General features: G+C 44.3%; 1 protein-coding gene across 2 annotated transcripts in view; it reads left to right on the top strand.

Moving 5' to 3' along the window:
* DHX16 (DEAH-box helicase 16) overlaps positions 1-12,478 on the top strand; it is a 128,890-nt gene that overhangs the window by 94,438 nt on the left and 21,974 nt on the right. For both annotated transcript variants that reach the window (XM_085611390.1, XM_085611470.1), the window contains exons 18-19: positions 5,643-5,805; positions 8,749-8,910. In XM_085611390.1, the coding sequence (XP_085467516.1) occupies positions 5,643-5,805; positions 8,749-8,910 (325 nt within the window). The remainder of the gene's footprint in view (positions 1-5,642; positions 5,806-8,748; positions 8,911-12,478) is intronic.

Below are 12,478 nucleotides of genomic sequence, written 5' to 3'. Positions count from 1 at the left end.
GAAATTTAATCTGACACAGTGGCACTGCACGTAGGATACTTTTACCCACAGGTCCCCCTCACGCTATGTAGGAAATGTTTTTCCAAGTATCCAAACTTTCTTCTGGTGCCCAAAAACCCAAACTAGTGCACTTCTTCACAGGGTAGGCCTAAAGCGACGTTTTCACTGCCACTGTAGTGGATGACACATAGGTACTATAGTCTACAAGTGGCATTTAAATTTCCGTGCATAATTGTATACTCTTAAGGACCTCAGAGAAGGCACTTAAACTCTCCGGGTGCGACAGAGCCCAGCAGCAAAGTCCAGTCCAAGTTCATATTCCACTGGTCAGCTGTGTACTTCCAGGAAAAGGTCTCTTGCAGCGTGCTATGTCCCTGTAGCAACACAGGCGGTCAGCCAACTGACATTTAGAGTCCACCTCTTTGTCTTGTGTACAAGTGAGGGAAGCGGTCCATCCTTCAAGGCTCCTCTCGGGTCACTGACGGCAGATTCAGTCTTCTTCTGTTCTTCCACAGATCCAAAATGTGCTCTGAGAAATCCAGGTGATGGTCCTGCTTTGCAGAATTCACCAGCCTGTGCTTGGCACCGACTCGTGGCATGAATCAATAGGGTAAAAGTTCCCAGGAGCAACCCTACCCACTGTTTCAGAAGCTCCTGCTTGCCCTGCTGAAAACAATCCCACAATGCCCCTCACCTTCAAAATCCAAGGTGGGGAAAGCCTTCTCTCTTTGTGCAGTACCCGTGTTCCCTCTCAGAGGTGGATTACTGTATAGAATTTTTTACGAAATGCACGAGTCAAAAAAGGACAAACCTCTTACTTTTAACATAGGTGAAACTCCTGACAAACTTTGAACAGGCTATTGACTCAGAATAACATCAAGTACTTGTCCAAAATAATAAAGTAATAAGTTAATTGATAAATGTCAATAATGTGTATCACATAATGCACAGACTCCTTCATTAATTTCTTTGTTAATAATTCTTTTGAAATCATCTCCACGTGTCTGGTTGTAGCCAATGCGTTTCATCCATTCGGATGTCTTCAGGGCTTCGTTTAATGTTTTAATCTCCGGTGTCAATAGAGATTATATGACCACCAACATCACATCATTCCATGAAAAAAATTAACTGATCCCAAAATACTATGGATCACGCTTGTGTTTCTTTTTATCCTTTATTGAAGACCAATGTTTTCTGTATCTTGAAATTAAGATTACATAGAGACCCACAAGTCCAAAGGTTTCCCTTTTGTTGGGACCTGGTGTTTTAGATTTCCTTTTGTTTCAATATCCTATCAGGCAGAGTCCTCTCGATTTTTGTTTTTTTGAGCATGGTAGCTTCCAATAAAACAGGCATCGAAAATTCACAAAACTGTTACTAAACCTGCAGGTCTAGTGACTTAAATAATCTACTCACCTACTTGTAATGCTCTTGACCTATAAACTAGTTTCGAATGATGTGATCGTGGACAAATGATTTAATTCATGAGCCACCATTTTCTTCGTTATCACACATGAGAGCACCTTCAAATGTCTGCTGTACAAAAAAAGTTCTTGTTGCATTTAATAGACTAAACGTTTTGTCTGTATTTAATACGAATCTAGCCCATATAGGATGCACATGACCCCTGACTTGCCTCTTAGTTTATTAACAGCATTTTCATCGGGGGGCAGGAATGTTTCTCAAATCATGTTTAAAAATATCACTTTTAGCAAATACATAACTAAAGCATGAAGTGGTAGGACACTGTCATTATTAATCAGCAGATTTTACTTTGAAATGACCACAAGCTTTCCACTGACATGCAGCTTTGCTGATAAAACTATGTAGTGTACAAACAATAATGCTTGGAAATAGAGTTTCTGCAAATGTGTGTCATTTGCACATCAAGTAAAGTCTTCTGGTTTGTTTTGCTCCTATTTAACTCTTTGTGTGCATCACACTTCTTAATTACAAATTGCTTTTGTATTTCCCGATCTATTTTGAAATATTTGTAATAATAATTTACAGGCTATTTATTTAAATGTTGTGTTACAGAAAAATAACTGACGGCTCACTTTACAAAGACCTCTAATTCTAGTAAGAGAGAAAAATAAACCTCCTTTTCCAAGCAGCGATTAGTTAAAAGACAAACTGACATTTGACCTCTTTCCTTGAACAGGCAGAAATGTGTCAAGATAAAAACAAGATTGAATGGCATCTTTATTGCTCATTCACTTTCGGAATGAACAGAACACCTGTTCCTTTCCAGCCCAAGTTTACTCTCCAGATGGGTCTAGTAGGTGCCAAAAACAGCTCGACCTGATAAGATTTTACTCGCAATTGCGAGTGGGCGAGTCCTTTTTCAAGGCCTGCAAAATCATATGCGGCAAGCTGGAATCCGTGAAAAACAAGGTTTGATTAGGGGTGACCTATTTAATATTTAAAATCATGTTTTCATACCTCTCAAAGGGATGATTTTGACAGGTCTTGCTGCAAGGTTCAAGCTGTTGTAGTCAGGCTACACAGGGTAATGTGGTGGATGATTAAGGAGAGTGTAACTAGCTAGTCAATCATTCACCCACACAAAGCTACAAATGCTTATAACAAGAGTTGCTTCTCAAACAGGTTTGGGAATGTATTTGAGTGGCATGCATGTGCGTGAAAGCAGATCTCTCTTGGAATCCACACTTCACAACTCGGGGCAGTCAGATTGGCCCTCAAGCTTTTCTTCTCCATGTGAAAGTCTTTTAAGTGTTAATGTGAACAGACAGCACCACAATAATGCACATCCGCAAGCAAAGGGGCACACAATCTATTCTGTTGCTTCTGGAAGATGCTTCTGGAATATAGAAACAAAGTAGGCCTTTGTATGCCGGACATGTACCCAGGCTACAGAATGTCCTTGTAGGCGCTCTCAGCCTTAGGATTCCTCCCCTTTTGTATATTCCCCAAGCACTGGCCTGCATCTGAGAAACTTAACAGCAGTGCTGTCCAACAGGTTAGTTTAGTGTTAAACAATTTTAATTAGTTTCATTAAATGGACCTCAGCGCAATAGTGACAGGCATCCAATGCAGATCATAAATGATGTGCACTGCATATGCCATCATTTGCTGTAAAGAGGTATGCAGATAATTGTAATAGATTAAAAGATAGATTAAAAAGGAGAATTACCCAAGTAACTATAATTAACAGATTAAAAGTGTTAATAAATATATCTCGTATGACATTCAAGCCTATTTCACCTATTGTAAATTTCATACATATCTTAGATCCACTAAAACTACTACAATAAAATTATAACATCAATTCCTTCACCCACAGTTACCCCAATCAAGTAAAGCAGCCATAAAGTGCCAAAATGTTCCACATTAACGGGTATATCAGACTAGGAGTACCCATTATAACCCAGTTATATCTGAATTAAACTACGTTTCCCTTCTTTCACCCGCACGGACTCAGGGAGTTTTTCAACAAATCTGTGTCTGCTTCTGAGGCCAATGAACTATCCACCAGGTGTTCCCCCGCTTTAACCCTTTCAATTATCCCGTAAGATTATTCTATTAATATATTCTATTACTTCCATTCAGAAACCCGCTAATGAAGGGCAGTACCATAACATGTGGAACATTTCTGCCTCCAACTCCCCACATCTAGGGCATTTTGCAGCAGCAGTCACATAGAACCTGTTAATCCTGCCAGGTGTTAGATAAGCTCTATGCAGGATATAGAAATTAATTAATTTGAACCTAGCGTTTCTAGAAACAGCTGGTATATGTGCTACAATCCTAAGTGCTGCCCAGCAGGTGGGGCCGTACGCCCCACCCCATTGGCTCTGAACCACCCCAGAAGTGACGGAACAGAGCCACATGAAAGCACCACCCCAGCTCACTGATGTTTGTACTTTCCTTTCCGCACCGTCTGACAAGAATCTGAAGCTCAGCTCCCAACTTTCGTTGGTCTTCTGACGACCACTAAATATTTCTATAATGTGCTAGGGAACCATATCCTCTTCAAAAACTACAGGTTTTAAATTGTGCTGCAACTGCTGAAAGAAAATGGTGGGTAAGGATTTGCATCAGGTGGGTTTCTGGTACCTGGGCTCCTGGCACGACTCTTAAGTTGTGCGACGTGTGCCTTTATGCACCTGAAGACAACCCAGGACTAGAAGGTTACGCTCTACATTGCTGAACATAAGAAGAGATCATAGTTGAAGGACAGATTCCACTCTCACCTTAGGTCCAAGTTGTGGGCCTGGCCTCTGCCTCAGTCAAGTTCACGCTCGAAGTCCAGAGTAAGCCGAAGTTTATATCCAAATACAAACCGAAAAAGACAAATGGGACCTCTTGTCACAGCAAGAAGGCAGGTCTTGCATCCAAGTCTCCACAACTTACACCTCCGTGCGTGGGGCAAATAAATGCGTTTGACTTGCCTGCCAAAGTGGTGGATGTCATTCTTGCTGCCAGATGCCCTTCAGTTAAGTCCATCTACACTGGGCTTGGGAGCACATCTATGCCTTGTGTGGTACCTGCGATTGTGATGTGTTGTAGGCTGGACTTGCTGAAATCCTTTTGTTTGCACTCGTGTTGGCCCAGCAGTGCCTTTCAGTTGCAACGGTAAAAGGTTACTTGTCCACTTTCTTCTGTTTGCCAGACCAACCGTCTTTGTGCAGGTCACCTGTTGTGATGCTTTACATAAAAGGTTTGACACATATGTTCTTCTAGCTGCATTCATGAAGGCTTCCTTGGAGCCTTTCTACAGATCCTCAGACCAGTACTAGTCCTGGAAGACCGACATCTTATCGGCTGTGACTTCTGTTTGACGAGTTGATGAAATACACGCACTGTCGATTAAAAAGACGTATTCAACTTTTTACCAAGGATCATTGATTCTCGGAGCAAATCCTAAACTTATTCCAAAGTTGCAATTGTCTTTTCACTTAAATAGACGCATTGTGTTGCCAAATATTTTCCTGAATCCAACGATGGCTCAAGAGAGATTATTACACTCTTGGGATGTTGAAAGATATCTCATTGGAAACAGACAGAATCTTTTGCAGGACATATGAGCTATTTTTAAGTTTTGGGTAAGTGAATAACAGTAGACCCTTGTATAAGCAAGGAAGACCCTTGAATGAGCAGTGTTGCTAGATGGAGTGTTTCTTGCATTGAACTTGCTTGTGGGCATACTTATCAGTGGCAAAGTTCTAGCAACTACAGCTCTGTTTTCTAGAATAAACCTGAAAAAACAATGTAAGGTGAGCCTCATTTTTGCCTTCTCTTATGCTTATATCTATGAAGGATTTAATGCTGAAAGTCACTTACCTGTAACTACTGATCTCAGCACGTGTATCTTTCACAAATTCTCATGTGACCTTCAATCCTTTCCTTTCTTAGCAAGGCTGATTTAGGCATTCCGATAACCTGATGAACTCCTATAAATCGGACAGTTGGAGCCTCTGAGGGGAGTAGGGATGGGTCCTCTCTGGTTCGCCAGGTTTGGTGTCATATACCACAGGCACACTGCTATTGACGTTTGATTCACAAGGGTTCCTGGCCTGACGGCCGGGTAATATTCAAGCATGTGACTCTATGACAGAGCCAGTGACGAAGCACTGCTGGTACCGGTAAATAACCTCTTTCTTGCCCCCCCCCCTTTACAGGTACAAGTGCTCTGAAGAGATCCTCACCATCGCCGCCATGTTGTCCGTCAACAACTCCATCTTCTACCGTCCCAAAGACAAGGTGGTACACGCGGACAATGCTCGCATGAACTTTTTCGTGCCTGGAGGGGATCACCTAGTGCTGCTGAATGTTTACACGCAGGTGAGACTGGGGCACGCGCTGTTTAAGAGGGAAGTGTATGCACAGAGCATCAATAGTCCATAGCCATGGTGGGGTGTATTTGTATATCCTGCAGCGCTACCTTAGTGAAAGAAGGTCCTTTGTCTCACTATGAGAGGGGTCATTTCACACTGCTTACAAGCTCTCATCTTCCTCCCTTTTCACTTTAAATCGATGTGTGGATGACCATCACCCCTGTACTCTAAAGAGCGCACAGAACTTTGAATTCAAAATAATTGTTTCGATGCGGCTCTAAAAAAAACTGGTGCATTTTTCAGTTTTTTATGTTTATATTTTTTGTTTTTGTTTTCAGCAACCTTCTTAATATCGCAGAAAAAGAGAATGCCTTAGGCTCATGTGTTTTAGAAAAACAATGGTTCAGGTGTGTTTAAGGTCCATGTAAAAAGTGACCCTGTGGGGGCACTGTTTGAGAATAGGAAGTGAATTCCTGAACCCAACTTTGCCTCGTAAACAAATGAAACCAATAAAAGATCTGATTAACATCCTCCAAAAACTCCACTTTTAGAATTTAACTTGCTTGAGTGTGTTTTAGAAACCAACAATGCATGCAAACAGCTCTGTGCGGTTGCATGAATATGATAGTAACAAAGATAGCAATTTCCTAATGGACGCCCAGGAGCTGAGATTTACTATTCAATATGTTTGATTCTATAAAATAAGGCAGGGAGTAAATAGGCTCTTCTCCTGCATGTAGCACGGCAGTACAGTGGGCAAGGACTGAAAGAGCACATGGTCTAGGGCCTTTCATCATCTTCTGTTTATTTAATTGTTCAGCCAAACCCTATTTGCAACAAAACACTGCCACGCAGCACTTTCCAGAGAGCTGAAACAATTCACTACATAAAACGGTGGGATAATATGTACATTTTAGGGCCTTGAAGCCATTGTATATCTGAAAACGTTTTTTGTGTAATCAGTGCTGTCCTGCGTGTAGTGTTGGAGGTTAGCCTTGTTTACCTGGTGAGAGATTGTCTTTAGCCTTCTTGCCCTGGTGAGGGATTGTCTTTAGCCTTCTTGCCCTGGTGAGGGATTGTCTATAGCCTTGTTGCCCTGGTGAGGGATTGTCTTTAGCCTTGTTGCCCTGGTGAGGGATTGTCTTTAGCCTTGTTGCCCTGGTGAGGGATTGTCTTTAGCCTTGTTGCCCTGGTGAGGGATTGTCTTTAGCCTTGTTGCCCTGCTGAGGGATTGTCTTCAGCCTTCTTGCCCTGGTGAGGGATTGTCTTTACCCCATACACTGATGGCTGCTATCATGGCTTGGACTGAGTTTAACCCATTGGTGTAGTTCATGGTACTTGTGTCCACACTTCATATGTGTAGGCAGCTGATGCATTCTCCTAATGGATACTTCTTCCTGCATATTCCCCACCTCATGGTTATCTTCCTGCTGTACTTGCCTGTTTTTCTGTGCCTCAACGACAAAGGTACAGGGTTCTTCTTGGTTGTTACCAATGAAAATCTTTAGTAATTTCTGAAGCGGCTCTGTCAAATGACACCTCCTAAGGTCTTGGGTTTTACAAATCACTGACCATATTGTAAGAAGATGCCCTTATTGGATTCACACATCTGTCTGTGATTGGACCACAACCCCTTGGCTTGTGACAGTGGCTCGTTCTTGCACCTGAAGGCCATTGGGAAGTGAAAGGCTAAATTTTCCTTTATGTAAGTCCCCTACCAGGTGGTTATTCCCCCCCCCCCTCCCAAAGGATCTTCCTGCAAAAAATATTAAATGTGCAGTAGGGATGGAAAAGTTCTCTTCTTCCTCGAAGTAAGACCCACTCCGATGACGGCTAGGAAACTCAGAGGCACTGTTTCCTCTTCTGTGTCTGAGCTGATGTTTGTTCTGATAAAGGTGAATCTGGAGTTCCTGACTTCTGTGCAAACCTTTCTCAAGCAGAGACATTTTGACAGGCCATGTTGGATATTTTTATGATGCCCATGCAAACCTCCGGGCCTCTTCCCAAGGGTGAGCTCGCTCCTACGACTTAGAGATTTAACAGCTACAACGACGCCTGACTCTGTTCTTTCACAGGTTCAAATTTTGGCTGTGCTTCCAAGAAAGTTCCTATGTCCTAACTCTTGTGCATTTGGCACTGCCTACAGCGTTGTCACTAGCACCTCCCTTAGAGGGTTGAAGCAGCGCCACAATTGTCTTTAAGTCGGCAAACAGTATATGGATAACAAAAGAAAGGGTCCTTGCTTCTTCTAATGGCGAACCACAGACATAGCGCCTTCCTTTAAGACCCAGATTTGCACAGACTGAGGAGCTCCTCAGCAGACTGTCCTCCTCCTCCTCCTCCCCATCTCATGAAAGCTGGTGTTTACATAGGCTTACAAAATGCCACTTCTCTAGAAGGTGATTTTCTTACCCCTTCAGTGGAAGTTCGGTCCTTTACCTTTGTGGTACAGAAAAGAGCAGAAGCTCCATCTCCAGTCAATATAAATTGCTCTTGGTGCCTTTTGTTGAGAAATCCTTCTCCGGCCTGGCAGCCCATAGACCGATCCTGTGCCTTCCGATCTTCAGTTCTGAGGCTACTTCTCCTGGTCCAGTTACTCATGCATCTTGTGTCCGAGAACTGCAGACGGCGTCAGTACAACCACCACACACACTTTCTTTCCAGACAAGTTGGAGCTTTGGACCCGGGCACCCTTTGTACCAAAGGTCGTGTCGTGTTTATATGTGAGCCACCACTGGAGAGTTTTTGCTTGGGAAAAGATTCCTGGATCAAGTCTGGTACCTGGAGTATAGTAATGGGTGAGGAATCTATAATAAGATATAGAAATATCATTAGTTTAATGTAAGTAACCTTTTATTCTCTGTAGGTGGCGCGCATTAGTGTTAACAGTGTTTTGGGTCTGATAATCATAAATGACTGACTTCTGCCCCTGTCCTTTCTTTATCTTCAGTGGGTGGATAGCGGCTTCTCTACTCAGTGGTGCTACGAATGCTACATCCAGTTTCGCTCGATGAGGCGGGCTCGAGATGTGCGAGAGCAGCTGGAAGGGTTGATGGAGAGAATCGAGGTGGAAATGACAAGCTGTGATAGAGACAGTATACCAATCCGGAAGGTGAGGACACTTGTACAAAAGAGTATGTAAGGCACCGAGAATTTTCCACATCTGCTTATTTTAGTCATATATTTATTAATATATTTTGAAGGGAGAGAGTGGGCAAAGAATTCCTGCAAAATTCATAGTCTGAATGCCAATAGTGTCTCAACAAGTTGGTCATCTGAGATTGTTTTCGTGGGAAGCAGTGCTTCTCTATCTATATTGGACCCAGCTGTGCTCTCGTAGTCCAGCCCCTTCAGTCCTACACATGGGATGTTCAATATCAATGGACGGCAATGGAGGAGAGGAAAAGCATTTAAAAAGGGGCCTGGGAATAAGAGTACTAAAGCCTAACAGCCATCCCCCACCCACACTACTACATCTTCATGTGCTAATTTCAGGGCCCAGGTCTTCATTCTTTCCATGCTTTGCTCTGAGCACTCTTTCTAGTAACACTCGGTCACACGTAATCTGTATTTATTGACACTTCCTCTCCTTCTGAAACTATCTTCATGAATGTCTCTAAAAGGTACAAGCATCCTTCCTGACTGGCACTACCATGAGCATGTTGAGCACACGGACACATGCCAGGGCACCGGTCTCTGTGCTTTCTCTCTTCTCTAGAGACTATTCAAGCATTCACCCCAGATACCCCGAAACCGGTCCCAGAATGTTTGTTTCCGGTCCAGGGAGGACCTGGCCTGTCAGTTCGGCTGGACTGTTCCCATTGGGTGCAGGGTCAACACTGATTTGCATATGGCTAGGTTTAAACTGGAATGGCATGAGGAGCAAAGAAATGATGGATTTAGCACCAGATCTCTGTACTGGGGTGAATGTTTGACATTGTACAGCATTCTGTCCATTCGTTGTTCTTTTTCCAGAGGTACCAACATTGACACACAAACTAATCGTGTTGGCGTAACCTTTTCACTACTGTGCACAGAGACTTTCACCGAGCCCTGCTCTGCTTCAAGCTGCAGCTGATGTGTCACTAAACCCCACTCGGTTATTGCATCTCAAGCGGCACAAAGCACTATGTGAGAGACATCCAAGGATCAATACGAGCAGAGGTGTGCTTCTTGGAAAGATGAGTGTGCCGTGGACTCAGACTTGGATGTGCTTTATAAGTTCACAGTGATTTACAAATGTCTGGTTAATGTTGGTATCAAACCAGAGAGAGGCGTCTGGACTTCAATAGTTTAGTGTAATCAATCAGAGAGGCACAGTGAGCATCATACATGGTGTTCCAGAGCTGGCATGCTGCTGTCTGTGGAGCACCAGACTAAATCATTCGGAGCATCAGCCGAATAATTAAAGGTTCTTGTTCTCTAACCCACAAGTTCCCACACGCCCGTATCAGCTGCATCTGGGATCTGAGGAAGGAAGGTTCAGGGTGCCCCTAAATACTACATTTAGGGGCGTTACAGGAAGGTAAAGGGGAGGGACCAGTGGGTCCCTTCCCTGGGGTGGGTACACCCCCTATCCTGCCACTCTCCTGTGGGAGGGGTCAGTAGCCTAGTCCTGATTGGGCAGGGCTCCCTGTATCTTCAAGATGGCGAGAGCCCGGAGATGTGCTTCACCTCGCCTCCCCCACCTGAGGGGTGGGGTTGGCAGAGGCTGGCACACCCCCGTTCCATTCTGAGAAAGTATTTTTATACCTACTTGTGGTTCTAAAATAAAACAATATATTTTTACATTTGGCCTAGAGTTCAGTTCTTGTGTGTGAGACCATTTGCTGACTGAGTGTGTACAACAAATGCTTTACAGTGTCTTCTGATACTGCCTTACTGCTCGACCAAGCTACCACTTTAGAGAGTAAGGTTATATCTAACTTTTACCTCTGCCAAACCTCTGGGGACAGTGGACTCTGTACACACTGTACCTATTTGGGGACAGTACATACAGAGCCACTTTCTTACACTGTCTTTACTTCATTCCACCAGTCTCCCTCTCAGACCATCAATGCTTGATGCGGGTCCAGATCTGTGAGGAAATGAAAATTAAAGCAATTTAGTAAACTATCAGTTGCCAGGGCTAAGGTAGGATTTCCGTATAGTGGCTGATGTGTGTGACTAAGTAATATGAAGAAGGTTCTCACATATGCCGTGCATTTTCATGCTTAAACATCCATGCTTATCCCAGAAAACATTATCATAATTCCTCAGATTTTGTGCTTTTTGATCATACAGTCACTAGTGAGCAAAGGTTTTCAGACCATCGATGCCAAAGGATGGGTGTCCTCTCTGTAGTGAGTCCAGGTTTACGTCTCACTTCCTCACAAATAGAGGTAATCTTTAGAGGAGCAAGTGTTGCAGTCACAAGACCAATGCCTCCTCCTTCGGTGGACAATGCGCATGGGCATCGGCTGCATCGTTAGATTGTTTTTTTCCGCCATCGGGTTCGGATGTGACTTGCTGCGCTCCGGGTCGGTATCGTTATCGAACCCCCTTTCCATGCGCAATCACACTTAACCGACGGTATTGTCTCGATCGCGTGCGTTCGACGCGCGCCTTCGACAACTTTCGAATAAACTTAGACGCCTGTGGACTTCGATGCGGGCCACTGGCCCTACCTGCGCCGGTATAGACGGACGTCGATGGAATGGACTCTGTGAGAAAGTGGCATTCTGTTGCAGTAGCCCCCCCCCCCCCCCTTTTTTTTTAGGTCTCGCCTACGCAGTGCGCATGCACTGCATAGGAGACCTTTAGCCGTTGTGCAGCTCTTTTTCAAAGCACATACTTGTGCTTGTGGCGGCATACAGCTTACAGGAGTGTGTAGCGGCGCGCCACAAGCACGAGTATGTGCTTTGAAAAAGCTGAACGCGCACGCACACATGCTCCGTCGCTTTTACTTTCGTGGCCGCACGCACACACGCCCGCGGTCGCTTTTACTTTCCAATGCTTGCTTTTACTTCGCGGCCGCGTCGGCTGCGCACACACGCGCAATCGCTTTTACTTTCCAATGCTTGTTCTCTGTTTCATGCCTTAACGACTGCACATACGCGCGATTGCTTTTACTTTTGCGGCCGCATCGGCCGCACACGCGCGATCTCTTTTACTTTCCAATACTTGTTTTCTATGTGTGCACATGCCATTTCCCTTGCTCCCCACCCCACCCTGCTCATTGTAGCTCCCTAGCACCATTCAGTATGGCCACTTTTAAAAACCGATAGAGGAAACGTAAACACTGGTGTCCTGGAGGAGGCGCTGCTTTAGATCAAAAGGGAGACCATTTTCATGACTGTTAATGAGGTGTGGACTTGCTAGCAGGAAAGGGACAAAAGGCCTTTTTGTGGGGCAGTATTGTTATAAAGCAAGCCCAAAGGGGATGATGGACGGAGTGTTGAACATTGCAAGCACTCACCCTCAGTCAACTGATCTGAGTTTAATCCATCATCATTCTTTAGCTCACTCCGCCTTCCCAGTTCAGACATTGCCATATGCAAATCAGTCTGACCCTGTGCCTCATGGGAACAGTCCAGCCCGAACTGCCAAGCCATGTCTTCCCTGAACCGGAAACAGGCATCTTGGGACTGGTTTCTGCCTAATCAGCCGTCATCAGGCAGGCTAGCTTGAATCCAGTGGCA

The sequence above is a fragment of the Triturus cristatus genome, chromosome 1_1 (genome assembly GCF_964204655.1).
Source record: "Triturus cristatus chromosome 1_1, aTriCri1.1, whole genome shotgun sequence".
Classification (NCBI taxonomy): domain Eukaryota; kingdom Metazoa; phylum Chordata; class Amphibia; order Caudata; family Salamandridae; genus Triturus; species Triturus cristatus.
This window is presented reverse-complemented; position numbering and strand designations above follow the sequence as displayed.